Raw genomic sequence first — 23,429 nt, forward strand, 5'->3', positions numbered from 1 at the left:
ACGATCTACTCTCTGCGCCGCTACCAAGTTTAGTAAGACTGTGAGCATGTTACCTATACAAAAGTAGAAACATACTAGTCCAATACTAAAGCTGCTGTCAGTGACACCTGTAAAAGTTACTGTAATAACCGTATAAGTCTCAAACAATGCTGACGGTGTCACCCAGGCGCGCAACAACCATTGGGCTCACCGGGCTTAACACCCCCCTCCCCCCTCGTGTATGTCAGCCTGGGCTGAGACAGCTTCGCAGGCTGGCGACCGTCTTATTACAGCCGCACCGAGTACTTCCCGGGTCTTTTAAAGACCATTTACTTGTTAATGAGGCTTTTGTTGTGTTTTCACCCCTTCTTAGAGCCCTCTGCCTATGGCTGGAAGAATTAGCCCCCTTGAAATTTGGCTCTAGTTGCCTGCCTGGTGTCACCTATAGAACTATATATTCACCCTGATAATACGAAGTATGCCGGCAGTATCATTTCTAAAACTATATGAACCCTGTGAGAGTACAGAGTGCACCGGCAGCGTTACTCTTAGAGGTACATTAACCCTTTGAGTGTACATTGTATGCCAGCCGCACCCCCTATACAAGTACATTAACCCTGTGAGTGTACATAGCTTGCCGGCAGCATCACCTACAGACGTACATTAACCCTGTGAGTGTATATAGTGTGCCGGCCTCGTCACCCATAGAAGTACATGAAGCCTGTGAGTGTACAGAGTTGCCTGCGGCGTCACCCATAGAAGTACATGAACCCTGTGAGTGCACAGAGTGTGTCGGCGGCGTCAAACTTATAAGTACATGAACCCTATGAATGTATAGCTTGTGCCGGCGGCGTCACCTATACAAGTACATTAACCCTTTGAGTGTACAGCATGTGCCAGCGGCGTCACCTATAGAAGAACATTAACCCTGTGAGTTTACATACTGTGCCTGCAGCGTCCCCTGCACAAGAACATGAACCCTGCCTGGAATTAAACCATCTGGTATCCGCTCCATCGGAAAGTTCCCCGGGGGTATCCGCTCACCCCCCCCCCCCCCCCCCCCCCCCCCCAGGGCTGGAGAGAGTCACCGGATACACTCCCCGCTGCTATCAGATGCTGACTGGGCAGGCTCGGGTCACAGAAGGAAGTGTGATAAAGAGCATTTAATTCAAGTGCCCTGAATGCAGGTTGGACGTCCTGCGGGGGTCACGAGGGGTCACGCAGTTCACAGGTACACATAGGGACCACAAGCGCCCATGTTCCACACCCCCTGTCCAGAGGGGGCACCCCTTCGAGATGTCACACCCCTGACGGCTCATTCACAAGCTTCCCTGAGCGCCACAGCTTGTGCCGGTGTCACGCGGTCCGCAGATACACCTCAGGCCCCAAGCGCCCATGGTCCACACCCCCTGTGCAGAAGGGGCACCCCTTCGAGATGTCAGAGCCCTGACTGCTCATTCACAAGCTTCCCTGAGCCCCGCAGCTTGTACCAACAGATAATAACAAGCATTTGCAATGCAATAGGTCTCGTATTGACGCGAGTTTGAGCTATTGACATTGCAAATAACAATGCCTTTTATTTTTGTTTTCTTTTTAAAAACATAAATAAAAGGCATTGTTATTTACAATGCCAATAACTTATACTCGCGTAACTGTGAGATCTATTGCAATGCAAATGCTTGTTTTACGTTTCAATAAGACCAAACACTTTGTACAGGTCACAATAAAAAGTGAAAGCTATGACCGTCATTCAATTAGTAGAGCTCTAGTGAAGGGCAGATTGCTTGGAATAGGAGCTGTTAGATCTCTCCTTACCAGTTTATTTAATTCGTTTTCTTTCCAGAGTAGAAGAGAACACATTGTCAACTATCAGAAGGAGATTGGCAATCTGTTGCTGAGATAGGAGATTAATATCTACGGGCGGCAAATTTTAAAATAAGTTATTCCTGTCTAGATGGATGGAATACTAGACCCTGGAAACTTTACATACAATGTATTCAGCGGTTTTGAATCATTGTTTTTGCTGTCAACAACAAGGCGAAGGGGGCTGGGTTCACACGTTACATTCTTGCCCGCATCTTTTTAATTTTTGGAAGGAGTACTTTGAGGTAATCGGTCAGGCTATTGAGTAAACAATAGTTTCAGATGCCACCCTTGTACAATTTGGTGTCTCAAAAAGGAGTCGTCAGTTAGTAAAAAGTCAACATGACTTTATTTCAATAGCTTTGACGATCGCTCGTTAATTTATCCTCCAGTATTGGATGACGGCAAAGGTTCCGACAGTCCAGGGCTGGAAGAATAAAATGTTTTGTAGTATGAAATTTGAGGAGGCATATGCAATGTATGTGGGGGGACTAAAAAGGTTTAATGCCCAATGCTGTCAGGCAGTATTTGAAAGAAGATCGCGGTGCGTGTTAAAGCGCTGCCAGCTACCATGGACTCCCTTATTAATGTGGTGAATTAGGTTTATAGCGTTGACCATCCATGAAAAAGTATCCGACTAGTGTCTAGGGAAATTGGTGGTAGTGCTATATATTAAAAAACAAATTTAAAAAAAGTTCCGAATTTGGTTTTATCTTAGCTGCTCTGCACTCTATTGCACACTTTCTGTACACTAATGCACTTTATCAAGGTGACTTGTCTTCAGACAACCAGGGAGTTTGCTACTTTTAAAACTCCAAATAAACCTCTAGTCTTGGAAGAACACCTTTCTGGTGGTGTTTTCCAATTACGTCGGCTTTCTTCCCTGTTGGCCATTCAGAGACCACTTTCGACTGGTTCAGGCAGAAATGCGTATGTGAGTGTCTGTAAGCTTCCCTTGTCCAGGTTACTGGCAGAACACAGGAAATGATGGGGAACTTGGTTTCACTCTAGCAGTCCGAACCAGTCTACCAAAAGGATCTATGCTTGCTACTTTCCTCACCGACTAGCTACACCTACTTCTGGGGAGAAGGCCAGAGATATGTATGTGCGAGCTGGTATATCATGAAACAGCAGCCCTCTACACAAAAGAGAGTGGCCAAATGGACTCCAGCACTCACCAGTGCAGATCCACAAGCGCTCTACACATTACACTTTAGGTGACTGCTGACAAAAGTTATAAAGTTACCGGGAGAACCTCCAATGGGCTCAAAAGGTTGTCAAACTCACAGGGTAGAAACACATGGGTCTGCCTATAAAAAGTGCAACGGGCACAGTGACATAGCTTTACAAAGCATGCATAGGTAGTTTGCTCCAAAACAACTAGTGCTTGTATATTCATTGTGCTCCAGCGGAGCGTCTAGCATGTGATGCCGCAAACTGTTCTAATGCGTCGTTGCTGACACACCAAGCAAAGCAATTCAATGTGTAACCGACCAAAGCTTTCCGTGCTTCCGGCAAATCTTGAAAGACGGCTGAAAATGGTTTGCAACACTTCAGTTGTGTTTCTACCAACTTCTTAAAAAAAACATGTATTTGAAACTTTTCTTTGACATCAGAAGGATGCCACTCTGGATTTTGGCCAGTATAATTACATTTCTTAACATTTAGTGAACGAAATGGAGACATTTAAAGAATTGGGGCGCTCCTCGCAGCAGTTCACTGATAATGTGTTTGAAGAAAGCTTAGTAGAGGAAGGCATTATGGAATTAAAGAAAGGGCAAAAAGCTGCCGTCAGGATAGCACATATATTTGGGGATGTCCAGTGCCACAGGACAATTGGAAGAATACCACAAAGTCATAATAGAAACTTATATCGAGATAAAAGGTTAAGAAGCTTGTAACACGGGAACTGTTTTTCAAAACCATAAATGTGAAGGTCACATGGATAGTTCCCTTTCATTTTTCAATCCTCTTTTACAGATGCAAGTCGTGTCGGATTTGAAAACCGAGCCAGAGCAGATTGTCTCCGATCCTGCGACCGACACCGTCAGCCCAGTCCACGTTCAGTCGCAGACACCCATGGATGCGGACAAGGACTCTATATACAGGTATTCCATGCACCGCAGTAATTATATTTGGTCTAATTGGAAACCTAAGCAATGTTCTCTTCCTCTGTGTCCGATTACCCTTTCTGTACTTCGCTCATTTAATTACTTGTTGTCACTTAATTTCCTAACTGGTTCAGACCTCAAACTCCTAGATATCCCTTTTTGTGTTTGTTCTGTGTACCCTTTTTGGAGCCCCTAAAACACATGCTGAAATGATATAAAGTGTAAGCCTTGGTAGTCCTGTCAATTCCTCAGTAGATGACCCAAATGGTGAAGGTGATCACTTTTATTTGCAAACAAGAAATGATTGCAGGTGACATAAAAAAATGAAAAAAGAGAACGCAGGTAAATCCCCTGCTGGCCTCTTTTTTATTATCTCTGCATTAATGAACGCCTATGAAAGAGCGTGAGCCTAATTCAAGTGCTGTTTCTTTCTGAACAACCATTTTCAAAACTACTGTAATGAGTTTATAGAATCTTCGCTCATAAAGTGCAGCATCTCAAAGTCACAGCTTTGTTGCATAGTTTAATGGCATAGGCTAGCTGGGCTTTGGTAGTATGCCAGGCTGCTCTTAGGCTAAAACTAAGACCAGCAATCAGCAAGCATCGGGAACTCATCAGAGTTGGGGTGTGCAGAGGTTTGGCCACAGGTTACTGAAAACCGAGGAAAGGCCTCATGAACACGGCTAGCAGATGACTCCACATCAGACACGCATGTCTACCTTTAGATCACATCCTTTGCACGCTCTTGCCAACTAGTTTAGGGTTCAAAGTGTTACTACTAGTTTTTCTTTGCAAGTCCTTCCAGTTCCGAGGTGCCTCATGATACCTCTCCTGAAACCCACAATTCACCAGGACACCGGATCCCCACCTTATTTTGTTCTTCCTCCATCGTGGTCATACGTGTTTTTGAGAGCTCTGTTCTGTTGCACATGGAAGTCAACACTTTGATGACGGTGGACCAGGGCTCTGTTGGTGAAAACGTCAAGTTAATCACTCTACAGTTGACTGTTTTAGAACTGAATTGTGTGAAGAGACTGGGGCAAGGTCGTAAGAGAATTACTTGTTGGGGGAGGGCAAGGAGAATACACCTTATAAATGATGCCCTTCATGCAAATCCTGTGATCAGTCCAACATTCGTTCTGCATGTGACCTCTGTTTACTGAGGGACCACACTGAAGCCCCTGTTTGGCTTGTAACACCTTAAGTGGGAAAACACCGGTTTGTTTCCAAATTGATTTTGAATGGGCACTTCATTCTGCAATACAACATAGAGAATGTACGGTGTCGCCGTCCACCACAGTACTAGAGTAGGTTGCTTCATCTCACTCACATGAGGAGGGAGTTCCACATAGGCGTCAGGAGGTCATAAAGGGGCGGAGTCCACAGCAAGTCTCCTCTCAAAACGTTTACTCTTAAGAAGGCTCTCCAGGATCCTCTTCAAAACCCACACCCAGGACTAAGACCACGCCTCGAGTTTCTAGTATGGGCTCAGAAAACCAGGCACATATTGCACCGTTGCACACTGAAGGTCTTCCTTCTAGAGTCTGACCTCGATCTGAGCCTCAGCACACCACCAGGGAACAGGTTTGAGAGCGCCATGGCTTGTCCGAGGTACCTTCCTCGAAAAAGCCTGGACAGTCGGGGCTGGCCACTAATGTTGGGGTACTTTAGTCCCGGAAGCCACCCCTGGGCAATACTCTTATCAATCAGCCTGTCAGGGATTATTTGTCTACATGTTTCCCTTGTGAGCACTGATGCAATATGTGGTCGCGAAAATGAGGCAAACACATATGATGCAGAGTCTCCAACAAGAAGCTTCTGACACACTAAACCAGCTCACGCCAAATAGGGGAGAGGTGCTGCACTCAAATCTCAGTCACTAAATCATGTCAATTGAATGTTTGCACCTCCCAGATCAGTGCATGCATGTCCAGAGGGAAGGTAGGAAATCTGCCGCATGACCACGTTTAAAAAAATTTTTTTTTTTACAGAGTTTGATATAGCGCGAACTTGACTCGAATCTGATATCAGAGCGCTTTCCATAGCACCAGTTGCATTGCATGAGGACACATTCATTTTTGTTAGGCACGGGGACATTAAGTGATTTGCCCATAATCACAGGATGTTCAGCGTCATTGTCGAGACTCGAACCCAGTTCCCCAGATTCGAGGTCGACCGCCCTAGCCGTTGGGCCAACTCCTCTCCCCAAGTTGCGCTGCTTAAGGGAAGAGATTTGTGTGTTATTATAGTGGTTTGAAAATGCCTTCATTAAAAGCTACAGTACACAACATCCTTACTTATTACACCCGTAAGGTCATACAAAGACTACTTTTCTAACCATATGCATTTGGCAGCAATTGCGTTCTACTTACAAAATAGGCGTTAGCGAGCTATTTCCAAAATATTAAACATTAGGCATTTATGGAAGGATTAAAAAGGAATGCCCCCCCCCCTTGCTACTCCTGAGCTTTTTACTATTGTTCTAACTAGACTTTGAACCCCTCCATTCTCGCCCGCCACAGCTTGTGTCTTGGAATGTGGCTTTCCTTGTTGCTTTTACTTCCTTGCCAAGAGCGAGTGAATCAAAAGTGTTTTTCAGGTTCATAAGCATAGGGTTGTCATCGGAATGCATCCATGTTTTTTGCCTGAAGTTGGCTTTCCTTTCCAAGTTTTTTTTCACAGCCACAGACGGCAGCAGAAAGGGCTTTATAAATGGTAGATGTGAGATGAGTGCTATTGTACAACTGTGTAGATTGTGCACAGTCCATTGGAAAAACAAAACATTTATTTTGTGCATTTGCACAGGCACACCTTGGCACCACCATCTGTACCTAGACTACATACCGCACATAACATGGGGGCCATTATGGCTTCCCTAATAAACATTCCATTAACAGGCAATTGCAAACCCTATACTTGGTCAGCTATTCCCACGTTGAGTAATCATTACTGTATAAACATTCAGGCCCAGCATTGGCACAAGCGGGTCAAACTGTCCATAGAACATTGTTTCCCACGCCTTCAGCATCTGCTCCCATGCCAGCCCTTTTGAAAGTGGATCCTGCTTCTGGTCTACAGCTACACATGAAAGTTACTTCCCAGTAACTATTACTTTGCAGTGGTTTAGATTTAATACACCCCCCTACCTACCTCCCCTGATGTGATTTTACGTAATAGTTGTGACATTATATATGTCTTAATATTATTTGTACAATACTGCAGTTCAGACGTTCTACTGTTTTGCACCTTTATTCTTACACTTATCTCGTCATGGAAAACCACACTATAAATTGAAGGCTGATAGGGGGTTTCATGGAAATGATCATGAGTCACTTCAAAACTGAAAGAACTTCTCCAAAGAAAAACAAGTTCTCATGATTCAAGATGGCTGTGCACAGAGCTCGTGAACCTACAGCACTGCAAGCTGCAAACCATTTGTTCTGTCCAGTGCAGCGATGGTCCAGGGTGCCTCTTACACCAAGACAGATCATTTTCCTGGGTGCTAAGAGGAGGCACCAAAGTCTTACCCTTGACCTATCTGAAATGAGAGCTCAGCGACATTGGTTGGATTTAGTGCTGGGACTGAAAACTAGATTGGAAAGTCTAACCAGATAAAGAGTGAATACAGGATGACGGTCCTGGGAGACGGAGGCATGCAAGACAAGAGGCAAAGCTAAATCAACAGAAAAGTACCTGTCAGTGTCCTGATAACAAGGGGAAGGTCAAGAACTACAACTTACTTACATTTGTAGACCGTATAGCAGGAGTAGAGACACCCAAAAACACAGAGAAGCTGGAAAAAGATATTGCAATCCATGAAGAAGAGAGAAGCAGTGGCACAGCCCAGCCAGCCGTATCAGACACTCGATGAGGCGCCAAACGACTGTGCACAGCGAGATGGCTGTAACCGTGAAACTGCAAAAAGAGTAGCAAGGAAGATACTCGGATGCCATAGAGACTAGAGACTGGGTTATAGGCATCAAGGAAGCTGAGCACCTGAGGGGATTGTGCCGGCTGGGCTACAATGAATGAAGCAGACCATGCAGGTTCCAGAAAAGAGATGTTGGAGAGGATGAGACCAGACATGGGAAGGCCCGCCAGTCCAGGGATGGTAGCATGAAGTAGAGTTCCCAGTTGATGCAGTTCATAGAATGTTTGCTGCTGGTGAATGATGGGCTTAAATAATTCCTTCCAGAAGATGCTAACACAATGGTGGAGCTAGCTCTCACCAAGAGCTGCTTAGTCATGTGAGAATCCCTCTCCTTGCTACAAACAGATGGAGAACGCATACAGATACCAGAATGCTGCAGAGAAAATGGGCTAAATCCCTGAGCATAACATAGATGGGGGTCTGGGTACCCAGTCTTCTAGTAGACTGAGCAGGAACACCACAGGTTTGAAAATAAGCATAGAAGGGCTCTTGGTGGTTTCCCAAGCAGCCTTCTAGAATTAGCTTAAGTACTCAAGTTCAATACCCTAGAGATTTAAGTGCCCAGAGTAAGTAACCTGGTTGTCCAATTGAATAGCAATAATATCAATGTGGCTGGGAGATCAGAGGTAACTGATAGCATCCACCAGGATACTAGGAAGTAAATGCTACAACTCACTCTCCTATCTAGTCTGGTTTCCAGCACCTTATTCGTTGTTCCTTTCTTTAAGGCCGTTGTTTATCACACATGTATCCTCTCTTGATAAGACACATGGAGAGTAGTGAGTGGTGTACTGCATCAGCTGTGTAACTCTCTGGTCTGGGTGGATTGTGTGTTCAAGGAGCTTGTGGGGCACCCTTGCATTACCCCTCTGCCATCATGGTGGCAGTCAAGCCGCCCTCTTTGGATGGTGCTTCCGGGTGATTGTGGGGGCATGCTTTGTGCACATGTTGTTATACATTTACAAGTGTATTTCTTATTGAGTTATACTAAAGTATCTTTCTTTCTGGTTGTTCCTTCACAGGCACCCTCTCTTCCCGCTCCTAGCTCTGCTCTTTGAAAAGTGCGAAGGATCCACCCAGGGCTCGGAGTGCACTACATCAGCCAGCTTTGATGTTGATATTGAAAACTTTGTCAGGGAGCAAGACAAAGAAGGCAAACCATTCTTCTGTGAAGACCCCGAAACTGATAGTCTGGTGAGTTAAGCATTCACTTACTGTGGTGCATTCAGTGACGGTGGGCACTGTTAGCCCTTCTTGGTCTTTTGATTGCCTCATAAATGTTCACTGTCCACCAGTTAGTCCATCACTGATAGTCTGAAACATTGAATTTCATTCTTGTTGTTTCACAATATTCTTACTGCTGGAAAGACACTTTTGGAATTCAACATACTTTAATCAATGTGTTTTTATTTATTTGCTATTTTATATACCACAAGCATAGCCCAGATTTATCAGAGTGCTTTCAAAGAGAACAGTTATCAGACAATCGCAGCATCGATACAGTACAGATAAAAACCGGCATCAAGTGCAAGTGGGAGAAAAACTGTGCATTGGAGCAGTTCAAAGCTCAAGAGTACAACTGAAATACAATATCGGAACAATTCAGGAACGAGTGGGAGCAAAATAAATTTAGCCTAAGTGTACATGTGGTCATACATGCGGTCGGAGGAAGGGAGTACCAAATTCTTGTGGTGCTTCGGAAAATCACTGGGTGAGGGACTCCAGGAGAGGGGAGTGCACATTTGTTGCACCCCATTTTGTGCACGAAATTTTCAAATTTTCAGTTAATTACATGAGTGAAGAGTGCAGTTCTGTGTGTTGTGCAGGGCTCTCACCTCAACAGGCAGCCATTGTGGGGTTAGCAGAAGGAGGGTGACATGCTCAAATGTTTTGTGACCGATAAAAAAGTGGGCCACAGCATGTAGAACTGCTGAGAGCGGACCCAAGTGAACTTTAGGGATGACCGAGAGGAGCAAGATCCCGTAATCAGGTCTGGAAAGAACCAACACATGTACAATTGATCTTGGGTCCTGTTCTGGGATGATTCCCCAGACAGCCATAGTTGGAGTCGGGCATTCTTGGCCATTTCTGCGATGTGATTCTGGTGTTTGACTCCGCTATCGAGGGCGAAGCCAAGTGGCTTGGTGTTCTGAACAACTGAGGGTTGGCATTCCATTGCCTGGAGGAATTCCAACCAGTCTTGTACAGTATCTTAAAAAAAAATAAGGGCATGTATGCAACTGGCTTCATGGACAATTTTAACAAATTTTAGATGCGAAATTTTTTTGGTTGATTTTTATCAAGAATCACTGTGAAGTTTTCGTGATTGAAAACAAAGAATATTGCATTAAAATCAAAAGTGATTAATGCTGAAAATTATGTATTGTTTATATGTGTTCAGTGTTAATGTAGTGCTCACCTTTGTCCATGAAGCCAGTTGGCTTCATGCCCTTATTTTTCTAGTACCACTGTGGGAGGTAAACACAAAGAGAGGTGTAGCACACAGATCATAAAATTGTGATTAAACACTGGTTTGAGTACCGAAAATAGAGTGTGCAAGGTCTACACAGAAATCTTGTACAGTATCTTCGGCATACAGGTGGAAGAGAATTCCTCTAGGTCCAACAGAGAGACCTAAGACACGGATTCGATAGGGGTGGAGAGAGGATCAAGCCTTGGGAAACCCCTTGTTGCAGGCAAACTGGTTTAGAGACAGAATTTCTAATGCTCAGTACTTGAGAGCAGTCCTTCTGATAGGAGGTGAACCAGTTTATGAATACACCTTGAATTCTCATTCGATTCCTCAGCGGCCAGGGCGGCTGATCCCGGAACACAGGGCTCACGGTTCGATCCCCGAATGCTGGCTGCAGGTTGGCCCCGCACCTTGTGACTCTGGGCAATAGCTCACTTAATCTTCCCAACGGCCCCCAGCACCCGGACACCTTGCCTGAGGTAGCTGCACGCTTTACAAATGCTGGTATTATTATTATTATTAGGGTGTTTATCAGAGCATGACGGTTGACAGTGTCAAATGCAGCAGAGGGATAGAGGAGAAGAAGACATACATTTCCAGTGTCAAAGAAGTGGAGAGTGTTGTCCACAATGTGCAGGATTGCAGTCTCTGTGCTGTTGTCCTGTTTGAAGCCAGACTGGAGTGTGTTGAGGTTGTTTGTGTGGATGTGGAACCACAGGTGGGGGCTACTCGGCATTCAATCACCTTACCTAGGAGCATGAAGGAGGACACTGGACAAAGTCATTAAAGACCTCAGGGTCCAGTAATCGTTTTTTTATTAAGACGAGTTTTGGCCAACTCTTAGACAGTCTTGAAATGTACCCTGTTCGAGGAAGGAGTTCACCAGGGTGGACCAAGTGAGGATTAGCAGTTTGGCAAGGCCTTTACTGATGGAGCCAAATATAGTGTTGCAAAGATGGTGTGAGGGGATTACCTTGGATCTGGTCACTTGTAGTTGTGTCTTTGAAACTTGGGAGAATGAGGATCAGGGATTCTGTGCTTTTCAAGAAGAATTCTCCTCGACTTCATTGCCAAAGGTGGCTGGCAGGGAGATGTTTGTCTTACACTTCTTCGTTGAAGAACTTCACAAATTTCTGGCAGAAGGCTACGCGGGTCTTGGGTGGGTATTGGAGAAATGGTTGTTAGCCTGTTTGATTGCTTCTAATAGGAGTTTAGGTCTGTTCTTAGCTGTGTCCAGAAGGGATCTGATATGTGATGACTTGGCTCTAAAGATATGGCCTTTGACTAAGCTGAGAACTGCGAGAAAAAACTACAGTCTCAAGGGGGACTGAGAAGGTCTCCATTCTTTCTCTAGCTTTCTGAGATGCTTCCTTTCTTCATAGAGGGTTTTAGAGAACCAATGTAGAACATTTCTTTGGTCCGCTGCATTTTCTCTTGATGGTGCAAATTCCCCCCAACAAGGATTACTTGCAGTTATTAAATTTGTCTGTGGCCTTGTGGAGGCCAAGTTTGGGAACTACCAAAGCAAGATTTGTGTGAGCAGTGTTAGCATGGGCTTCAATGTTGATGCTACTTGTGTCTTTAAACCACTTTTTCTCCTTCGTTAGTTGGCAGGAGGTTTTGATGTTGGTAAAAGACACTATGAGGGGATTAGAAGGTGGTCAGACCAGTCTTGATGGATGGGATAAATGGCTGTTAGATTTAGGACTCTGTATATAATCAGATCCAGAGTGAAGCTCTTGCAGAGTGTGGCTTTCTAGCAGTGTCTCAAAATATTAAAATCAGTTTGGGGGAGATGCCTGCAGCTTAGCGACTTTCTGTGAATGATTGCTTGACCCCCATCTTGTTTGTCCACTCAGTTGCAGCGCAGAATGGACTAAAGTGGGGGTAGGAGAAGGGGCAGAATATTGCTTGAGGCATAATTGAGCCAGGTTACAGTGAGAAACATGAAGACAATTCAGAAGTCCTTGAACGTTTCTAACATCTCTAGGCAGTCTTTGACTGCGGAGCTGTAGTTATGCAGCTGAGGGAAGATCTGGTGAATTTATGTCCGGGTAGACTGGTGGGGTGAAGTGTGGACTTGGATTAGGTTGGGTGATTTGGTTATAGGAGATTGTGTAATTGTGGTGATATTATAATGTGGGTTAGGGTGACTACAGGTCGTTGGTTAGGTGATTATCGGTAGGTTTGGTGTTTTCTAGCTTTCAACAAGATCGTGTGGGTCTTTTGCATTGAGGGAAGAATACGCTGGTTTTGTGTCCAATGGAGTGGTTGTCCCTGGAGATGCTGATTGGCTGTGATCTGTTATTCTTGGAAGGAAGTTGTAGGCAACATCACGGAAACTTCAAGCTGGAGCAAAACCATAACTCTCCCTCTCCCAATCCTATAAGCCACTGCAGTGGGGTTAATCACTTTGTATGATCTACCCAAAAATATCGCAGAACAAAGACAAATCAGAGTCAAATATTGTAAAAAGGCTGTGCTGTGAAGTGTTAGACTCCTCCTTTGGCTATTCCACCAAAAAGTAGACCTGACTCTATCTGGATTGACTAAAGACGAAGTTGATATCCTTCTTCAGAAGTATGCTGTAAAACGCTTAGTAATGCACTAAAAAAGAAATTAAAGTTGCTTCCTATGACTTTCTTGTCTAAATGAATGGATGCACGCAAGAATTCAGACCTATCTTCTGTTTGATAGCTGCAAACAAGTAGCGAAAGAAAGAGATTAGGTTTGCTCTTCTAAAATAAATTCCCACTCCAGTCGTATTGCAGGTATGCCAGTGATTGCCAGGACTCCTACTAACACAGAAACACAAGAGCATGGTCGGATTTCTTGTGCACGAGGACTCCTTCAATTACAGAGTCCTTTCCTTCGGCCTTAATTCCATCCTGCCAGCATTTTCTAAACTCTTGGCTGTGAATGCTGTGCAATTGAAAAGGAGGAAGATCTTCAGTGACACGTAGCTAAACAAGTGTTTTCCTTTAAGCCTCCCACCTATGTTTTTTAGGGTTACACATTGATCTGTCTGTTAGCTTTTGTCCACCTATAGACCACTTACTATTCAGAAGCAATCTTAGATTCACAAAAGACAAAGGTTCATCCTTCAGAGGGGAAGCTGTGCTTTATTCAAATTTTGAAATCTTCAAGATAGAACATCAAACGGCTAGCCTGATTTCAACACTTCTGCACTATGTGGTGTAATGTTATCTTCTCGATGAGAAAGGTGGACTGCTGCACTTGCACTTGCACTTGAAGGACCAGTTGACCTGTGGCAGCTCCGAAGAAAGTCTGTGTTCGAGGCATATGAGCTGTAGATTATATACTTTGCATAGATCGCCATCTGGTGTTGGGCTCGGATGTTTGCAGTTTGTTTTTGTTCGAAGAAGTCTTTGTAGTCATGAGATAGGTGACTCCTCCTTACGATGATAGTGCTCATGGGCATCAACTCCATCCCCAGATTGTTTTCTTCCGCCATCGGGTTCGGATGTGATTTTCTGTGCTCCAGGTCGGTATCGTCTTCGAACCCCCTTCGACGCGCAGTCATTCACCACTCAACGGTATTGTTCTCAATCACGTTTCCCCTTTCGATGTACATCCTCCAACTTCAAATATCTTCGACCAAGAGCTTCGATGAGGGCCGTTGGGCCTACCAGCACCAACCACGCCGGCCGTCGATGGAACGACTCCGTTTAAAAAAATGCCCCAGGTGTGGTGCTAAATTCTCACTCATGGACCTACACGAAATGTGTAACCTCTGCCTCTCCCCCGAGCACGAGGGAAAGCACTGTGAGGCCTGTACATCGTTCCGGTTGAAGAAAAACATCCGTGATCATCGCGCTTGACGTCACAAAATGTCCTGCGGCAGCAGCTCGATTCCAGACATCTTCAGGGCAGGTTCTAATGTCCATCCCGAACTCCTACCTGCAGAAGAAGATGTCTCCGTGTCCAAAGCCGACGACTCCGAGGAAGACGAGCAGAACGTCACCCCGGCTCAACGAATAGTGAGTACTAACACTCAGGCCGCCACCAAACCCCAACCTATGACTCCAGTAACACCTTCACCCTCGGGCCCAGGTCGACACCGTGAACATATTTCAGACGCCACGCCCTCGTGCCCGGCTATAAAACCGAAACTAAAGCCTTCCGACTCGGGCTTGAGTCTGGCCACATTCAAGGCACCGAACATACACCTTAAGCACAGAAGCCTTAAACCAAGCCGGTGCCCCATCCTTCCTTGCCGGCACGAAGACCCCTTCGACGCCGAAAGCCTCGACACCGAAGCCACCAAAAGACAAAGCTTCGGAGCCGAAACAGGACAAATAGAAAGCCTCAGACCCGAAGAAAATCTCGGAGCGAAAACTCCCTCACCAAAGGTTTGGAGTCAAAAACCCCTACAGAACCATCACAGATTAAGCCAGTTAAGGAACACTCTACGCCCAAGCTTCTGGTGCCGATACAAGACATACCATTCAAAGACCTTTCTTTTCTAGAACTTTCGGATCCAAAGCGGGAAACACTGCATATTGACCCCGAAACTGGCCACCTTCTCACCAAACCTCCTAAGAAATGGAAACTAGAACCTCCCACGGGACTCTCACATACCTCTCAAATGCAAGGACATGGGTACTAACCCTTCACCCCTTATATCCTCCCTCTCCTCCTCCTCCTGATCCTAACTTATTTATCTCACCAGCAAACTCACCATCACCTACATCACAGGATGATGATGGTGGGGATGGGAATCCACTAGGGGATGATGACACCCATAACGTACCACAGGACACAGACCCATGGGATGACTATAATCAAGATCCAGATCTACACAATGACCCTGAGCTGTACCCCTCCAGGCCATCACCACCTGATGATAACATTCGTTTTGCACAACTTATTAATAGGGCTGCTCACTACCATGGGGTGGAACTACACACTGATCCCCTAGAAGAGGATTTTTTAGTGGAGACATTTGCACCCTCACAAAAATCCACCCACACCCTGCCCATGCTAAAATGCACGTTAAAACACGCTACCGAAGTATTCAAAGACCCTGTTAGAGCCCAAATACTTACACCAAGGGTGGATCAAAAATATAAAGCAGCTCCCACAGACCCAGTGTATATCAAAGGCCAGGTACCTTTAGACTCTCTTGTTGTGTCTAACGCATGCAAGAGGGCTAATTCCCAAACTACAGGCGACGCCCCTCCTCCTGACAAGGAGTCAAAGCTTATAGACGCTTCAGAGAGAAAGAATTGTGTCACAGGCTGCTAACCATTGGCACATTGCCAACGCTCAATCTCTCTTAGCGTGCTGCGACGGAGCGCACTATGACGAGCTGGAAAAGTTCATGCAGCACTTACCAGAGAAACACAAAAACCAGGCTAATGAACTCATTCAGGAGGGCAAACTTGTAACTAACACCTCCATAAAATGCGCCCTAGATGCGGCTGATACAGCATCTCATGCCATTAACACCAGCATATTACTTCGTAGGCATGCTTGGCTTCGAATCTCCGGATTCAAGCAAGAAGTTCAAGCCACCATACTCAATCAGCCCTTCGCTCAAGAGCATCTTTTTGGACCTACAGTCGATACTTCATTAGAGAAAATGAAGAAAGATACCGCGACTGCTAAGTCCATGGGGACCTAGCAACTACCTTCCAACAGGGATTCCTTTAGCCGTTCCTTTTACAGGGGTGGCTCAAAAACAATGTCGTCAGAAAATCCCTCCTTGTCTTACAAAAGCCCCAATCAATCTACCTCCTCCAGAGGATATTTTCTGGGAGGATAGAGAGGGAACAATAATTGGGGAAGAGCCAGAGGTAACAACACCCGCAATTTCCCTACCACCAAGCAGTGACTTCCCTACACTACCCCCCGACTATTCCACTCCGGTCGGGGGATGTCTCTCACAGTTCCTACTTGTCTGGAACTCCATCATAACAGACAAGTGGGTAAGACAAATTATCGAGTATGGTAATTGCCTAGAACTCACCTCCACTCCCCAAATATCCTTCCCAGGCGACACCCAATGTCATCAGAACATCTGACCCTCCTAAAACAAGAGGCTCTCTCCCTGCGACGAAAACATGCAATAGAACCAGCCCCCTTGCCTCATCAGGGCAGAGGGGTTTACTCCCTATATTTCCTAATTCCAAAAAAGGACGGCTCTCTCAGACCAATACTGGACCTCAGACCACTAAACCTCTATATTCAGTCAGATCACTTCCACATGGCCACCCTACCACAGGTGCTCCCATTGGGCGACTTTCTTTCCACTCTGGATTTAAAGGACGCCTACTGCCATATTCCCATTCATCCAGCTCACAGAAAATATCTCAGATTCCTCGTGGATGGTCAACACTACCAGTTCAAGGTCCTCCCGTTCGGAGTTAGCACAGCACCCAGAGTCTTCACCAAGTGCCTCGCAGTAGTTGCAGCTCACTTAAGAAGACAACACATTCACGTGTTCCCTTATCTGGAGCACGATTGTAAATGAAAACAAGATATAGTATATGGTATAAACTATGCACCAAAAAGTGTGATATAAGATGAACCGGGGCGTGAAATATAATATGCAATACATTGTGCGCAATGACAGATTAATTGGAGAGCGCGAGATAGCACAGGCACTAGCGCGTGCTATGCGATATGCGACTTGGAGTGTAATATGCACAGGGCAGTGTTGTGTAACCTAACTAGTCTCTAAAGTTGTAATATAAAATATGTGCTGGGGAGTGTAACGTTGCATATGCACCGTGACAAAGATATGGATCCTAGATTGTAATATGTATGGTATATCGCTGTCCGTTATAACATAGGCATCAAGGAAGGCACGTTAGATGGGGCAATATAACCCGTGCGAAGGCAAGTGTGGCATGACATATTCACGGGGTGGTGTTACAGTGCACATGGGCTAGAGAGTGTCATAGCATACGCACTAGCTGGTGGAATACAACACAGAGGTGTGTGGCACTCGGTGGGCACTGGTGGGTGTAACACAGCATTGGGCTCAGCCAGGAGCACGCTGTGACTCTCAAGTGAGGTTCGTCTCCTTTCCAGAGAGTAAAATAAAAAGTATTACACATCCGGCGGTGGATGTGTGTTTTATTAACCGTGAGGGGGGTTTCTTGCATAGTTTGGTCGAATTTTTGTCGAATCCCCTTGGAATGGCTTGGTGTGCGTGTGTATTAAATGTGCCCGTCAATAGCTACCCATCTTTGTATAAATAAACGACAAGGGTGTCTACTTGGAGAGTATCCACCAGCGGGGGCGCCGGGATTAGGCAGGGTAGGGCGTCAGACACGTCAGAGCTTCACTAGCGGCCCCCCTCCTAAAGAATAAAAAAAAAAAAGGCCATGGCCCGGGGGTTGGGGTCCCCGGGGCCGATTAAGGCCTTGGGAGGGCTAAATTTATTTTTTTTCAACAAAAAAAATTAGGGTGCAGGCCCTGGGGGATGGGGTCCCCAAGGCCAATAAATTAGAAAAAGAAAGGGGGGCACACAGCCCTCCTTCTTAAAAGAATAAAATAAATAAAAGACCGGCATCGCGCCGGAGGCCACGCCCCCTCCTTGCAGCACTCTGCAAACGCGCCCCCTGCCCAGTTGTAAGTTGGGGAATTAATTCCCCTTCAATACTGAGGGTCCCTGAGGGCCAACTAGCCAAACAGGTATCTCCAGAATGCGCCAGGGAGCTGCGTTGCAGACAGGTGTTCTGAGGCCACGCCCCTTTTTAAACCTCTATGCAACGCAGCTCTGTGGCGCTTACTGGAGGTACCTAGTGGGCTAGTTTGACCCTGGGGACCCTTAGGATTTAAGGGGACTTAATCTCTCAACTTAGAACGGCCACAGGGCGCGTTTACACAGTGGTGAAGGGAGGGGATGGGGCCTGAGGTGACATGTGCAAACACGCCCTGTGGCGCGTTTTAAGTTGGGGAAATAATTCCCTTTCAATCCTGAGGGACCCTTGGGCCAACTAGCCCACCAGGTGCTTCCAGTAAGCGCCACTGCTCTGCGTTGGAGAGAGGTGGTGCAGGCCGTGCCCCTTTTTACACCTCTCTGCAATGGCGCTTACTGGACGTACCTAGTGGGCAATTTTGCCCCTAGGGACCCTCAGGATTCAAGGGGACTTAATCTCCCAACTTAAAAAATGGCCACAGGGCGTATTTACACAGTGGGGAAGGGAGGGGACGGAGCCTGAGGTGACGTGTGCAACCACGCCCTACAGCGCGTTTTAAGTTGGGGAAATACTTCCCCTTCAATCCTGAGGGCCCCTGGGGGCTAACTAGTCCACCAGGTGCTTCCAGTAAGCACCACTAAGCTGCGTTGCAGAGAGGTGGTCCAGGCCGTGCCACTTTCTACACCTCTCTGCAACACAGCTCTGTGGCGCTTACTGGAGGTACCTAGTGGGCTAGTTGGACCCTAGGGACGCTCAGGATTCAAATGAACCTAATCTCCCAACTAAAAACGGCCACAGGGCGTGTTTAAACAGTGGTGAAGGGAGCGGACGGGGCCTGAGGTGACGTGTGCAAACAAGCCCTGTGGTGCGTTTTAAGTTGGGGAAATAATTCCCCTTCAATCCTGAGGGACCCTGGGGGCCAACCAGCCCACCAGGTGCTTCCAGTAAGCGCCACTGCGCTCAGTTGCAGAGAGGTGGTCTAGGCCGTGTCCCTTTTTACATCTCTCTGCAACGCAGCTCTGTGGCGCTTACTGGAGGTACCTAGTGGTCTAGTTGGACCCTAGGGACCCTCAGGATTCAAGGGGACTTAATTTCCCAACTTCAAACGGCCACAGGGCGTGTTTACACAGTGGGGAAGGGAGGGGACTGTGGTAAATAAAATATCACGCTCTCATAATTTCATAATATCAATAAGATCATGCATAAAGCAAGAGGCTGAGTCTGTGGTATCAGGTTCATAAAGGGATTTATTCCAATAACTCGAGTCAAAGGGAGAATATTTCCATCACCAAAAAAGGATCTGGAAGGGACTGAAAAGTATTCTCAATATTCTCAAAACATTATTCACAGAGTACAGTATATATACATTTCTCAATTGTACGTAAGCAAGAGAGCAAGAGAGAATGAGATAAGAGCATGTGGGCGTGTAAGTAGGCGTGAAGGTGGGCGTCCATGTGGGCGTCCACTTGATGATAATGGGTAATTTGTCATGTGTGGGTGGATACCTGGAGAATCCTGCAATGTCAGCAGAAATATTTGGCAGAGATGCGTGCGCAGTCGCATGACGTGTGATAGACGTGCAACTAGAGGGAGAAAGGGATTTGACATTTAGCTCTACATGTGGAGACAAAAGTCTGGGGTTATGTCAACCTAATCCCAAATCATATCTAATATCCTATGTTTAAAGAACTGTGTTATCCAAAAAGAAAGGTCTCTCGAACAAAATCTATTCTATACTGACTGTGAGTGCGTGTACAAGCGTCTAAGTGTCTACACTAAATGCGAGGGGGTAGGAATATTCCATGGTAACAGGGCTATGAATTACTTGCATGAGGACAGAGAAGCCGGGCCTTTTGCTCGGTAGCTGGAAGAATGTTTACTTAAACTACTAGACAGGAATGCATTGGGCAGGGAGCGGAGCAGATAATTTCCGAAGGTGAAATACAGTTCTTGGCAGGCAGCAAGCTGATGTCGGGCATCGTGAGCCGCGCAGAGGATGAGACAAAGTTCATGGTCACAGATGCAGGCTCGGACTGGAGCTTCAGAGACAGAAAGCAAGAAAAGCTTGATGACAGAATCAGGGCCTACTTGCCTGGACTGTAAAATGGCATAAGTGAACCATATAAAGGCGGTGGCCTTTCGTACTTAGGAATGGAATATCCGGCCCATTCATGGCGGATCAACAGAGGACATGTTAACGGTGGACGCACATGTATTTGCGTCTTCATAACTGGAACTGGAGGGAACATACATGTACTTGTAACATGCACATAGAACCGTTGGGGTCCAAGATAGGGGACATAACTGACCAGAAAAATCCATATTTCCACAGGACGGGGCCTGAGGTGACGTGTGCAAACACGCCCTGTGGTGCGTTTTAAGAGGTAGTTTTAATCCCCTGCCCTATTATATACTGAGGCTTACAGAGGAGGTCATGCTAATCACAGGGGGACCCCAACGCATAGTGTTCCCTAGTGTATGTAGATGTTTTCACTGTATTCTGAGTGTCTTTTAACATAGCACTGGCTCTAGGACTGGTTAGTCAGACTCAGTTACCATCAGTATCCGTCTGAAAAAGTTAAGGGTACAGGATGTTTTTGCAACAAGGCTTCTTTCTGCTCTTCTGTTTGTTCTTTCAGCACGTTATCCTTCTTCCTGCACTTTTCTTCATCTTTGAGGACTTCTGTTGCTTCTTTCTGCATTTCTTTTTTTTCTTTCTGTGCGATTTTTCTTCTTTCTTCACATGTCCTATCTCTGTAGGCATAGTTAGAAATTAGCATTTAAAAAACCTTTGAAATTCACTGAAAAAAACATAGGTTTCAGGCACGTTATAGTTAGGAATTAGCACTTAAAAAACCTTAGACATTCACTGAAAAAACCATAGGTTTCAGGGGCGTTATAGTTAGCTGGACTTTTCACTCGTACAAAACCATTGAAATTCCCCCGTTATAGTTAGTTCAGCTAACTATAACTCGCGCGCCCGCAATGCACTGCTGATGACGTCACATATTACATCACTCATGACATGGTCAGTGACATCACTCATGACATCAATGATGACATCTCAAATGACATCACTGATGACATCATCCTTGTGATAGAGTGGCAGACCTCCTCTCCCCCTAATATAACCTTTGATACACACATTCAAAAATAGAAACTAAAATTTTCAAAACAATGGACATACCAATACCAGTTACAACAACCTATTCAGTAATTCTAAGATCCACATACACATCCACTCATTCACCAACCGTCCTATACAGTCACTCATACATGTACTCACTCATCATATGTACTCATACACCTATACATCCTGTTACACAACGCCACTCATCCATAGAGTTACTCACACACATAGTCGCTCATGCTAATAAAGAATCAAACATCCGTTTACCTGCATATTCAGTTATACACACACCACCACACTTACTTCTACAGAAACTTACACATACTTAGTCTTTTAAACAATCACTTATAGAAACACATACTTATTCATACAGGAACTCTTTCAATCTCTCACTCTCACATATACTCACTTATGTACACCAATAGTCACATATACTAGTTTAAAACATATGTAGTTACTCATAAAGACACTATTGAGACAGTCATTCACTCACTAACACACCCATGCACACACTCATCCACCCATACAGTCCTGCACACATGCTGTCTTCAACACGTACAAACAGTGAGTCACTCATTCATGCACCTATGCACTACGTAATACCCCCCACCGAACCATAAAGACACTCAGACACTCATACTGATACTCAAAAAACCAACTAATAACCTATATAGACACTCCTGTAGCTACTCACCAACCCATGCAGCCACTTATACACAAAGTGAGAGACTGATACAGATATTTACATATTTAAACATTACTCACTATGCCATGTATTCACTATGATACACTTAATCAGCCAGTTATACAATCAATTTTTCAAAAACAAATCATCCATTTAGACACTTATATACCCATTTATTCTTCCATCGACCTTGAGATATACATATATAAAACATATGTAATTATCAGAAAAACACACATTCACTGGATGATGTCATCAGAGATGTCATCAGTGATGTCATGAGCGATGTCACTGACCATGTTATGAGTGATGTAATATGTGACGTCATCAGCAGTGCATTGCGGGCGCGCGAGTTATAGTTAGCTGAACTAACTATAACGGGGGAATTTCAATGGTTTTGTACGAGTGAAAAGTCCAGCTAACTAGAACGCCCCTGAAACCTATGGTTTTTTCAGTGATTTTCTAAGGTTTTTTAAGTGCTAATTCCGAACTATAACGTGCCTGAAACCTATGTTTCTTTCAGTGAATATATATATATTATACACACACACATATATATATATATATATATATATATACTATACACACACATATATGCATTTATATATGTATGTGTATATATACATACATATATAAACATATCTATAATCTGCATAGCTATATAAATACAAATATAAATGCATGCATACATATACATACATATGCATGTTCTGTACTTGTAAGTTTGAAAAACACTAATAAAAGCATAGCTAAAAAGCCACCTAATTACAAACAGAATTGCTTTAACTTAAACGAAGGCGAGACCTATTGCATTTTCAATGCTTGTTTTGCCTGGTGCTAAGCTGTTATTGACTAGTCTGACTGGGATCCTGCTAATCAGGACCCCAGTCTATCTCCTTTCCCCCCTAAATTGTTATGTTCAGTACTTTGGTACATCCCAGATTGGATACTGAGGTACATCAGTCACTGGTATGTAGTAATAAGGTACCCAGGGCATAGGTACCCCATGGGAGACCATTCAAACTGTAACTGCAGGCCTGCCATTGCAGCCTGTGTAAGTTGGTGCTAGAACCACTTACGAAAGATATAGGTTTCCTATATCTAGGGTCACTACACTTAAAACCTGTAAGTCACCCCTATAGCAGGCCTTTACAATCCTGAGGGCAGGGTGCTTGATTCTAAGTGTGAGGGTGCCCCATCATGAGCAGGACACCCCTACATCGTACGGGGTCCATTCTCCTGTAAGTGAAGCAGCCATATGCCATATAGCGGGGCACCGCGTAATTACACAATGACATATCAATCGGCTGCAACAAAACCTATCGTGTTTGGTATCAAACATGTTGGAATCTGGGCATTGTCTTGACACGAGTCGTGGTTCTAATACCCCTTTCTTAGTATATGGTTTGGTCCCTCCCTGGGGTCCTCTGTGTAGTCTGTGCTAGTTACGTGATTTCTATGTAAATTATTGTGTGCATTGTGCATATCTCCAGGTAGGAGATATCTGTATGTGTTAGTGAATATTCTATAATAAATACATATTTTTATAAATACATTGTGTGGTTCTTTTTCACTTAATCTATA

The 23,429-nt window shown here is 45.0% G+C and overlaps 1 protein-coding gene across 2 annotated transcripts in view; it reads left to right on the forward strand.

Moving 5' to 3' along the window:
* PKNOX1 (PBX/knotted 1 homeobox 1) overlaps positions 1-23,429 on the forward strand; it is a 244,138-nt gene that overhangs the window by 107,303 nt on the left and 113,406 nt on the right. For both annotated transcript variants that reach the window (XM_085620755.1, XM_085620756.1), the window contains 2 exons: positions 3,823-3,950; positions 8,907-9,078. In XM_085620755.1, coding sequence (XP_085476881.1) covers positions 3,823-3,950; positions 8,907-9,078 — 300 coding nt within the window. The remainder of the gene's footprint in view (positions 1-3,822; positions 3,951-8,906; positions 9,079-23,429) is intronic.

Source organism: Triturus cristatus, chromosome 8, assembly GCF_964204655.1.
Source record: "Triturus cristatus chromosome 8, aTriCri1.1, whole genome shotgun sequence".
Taxonomy (NCBI): Eukaryota; Metazoa; Chordata; class Amphibia; order Caudata; family Salamandridae; genus Triturus; species Triturus cristatus.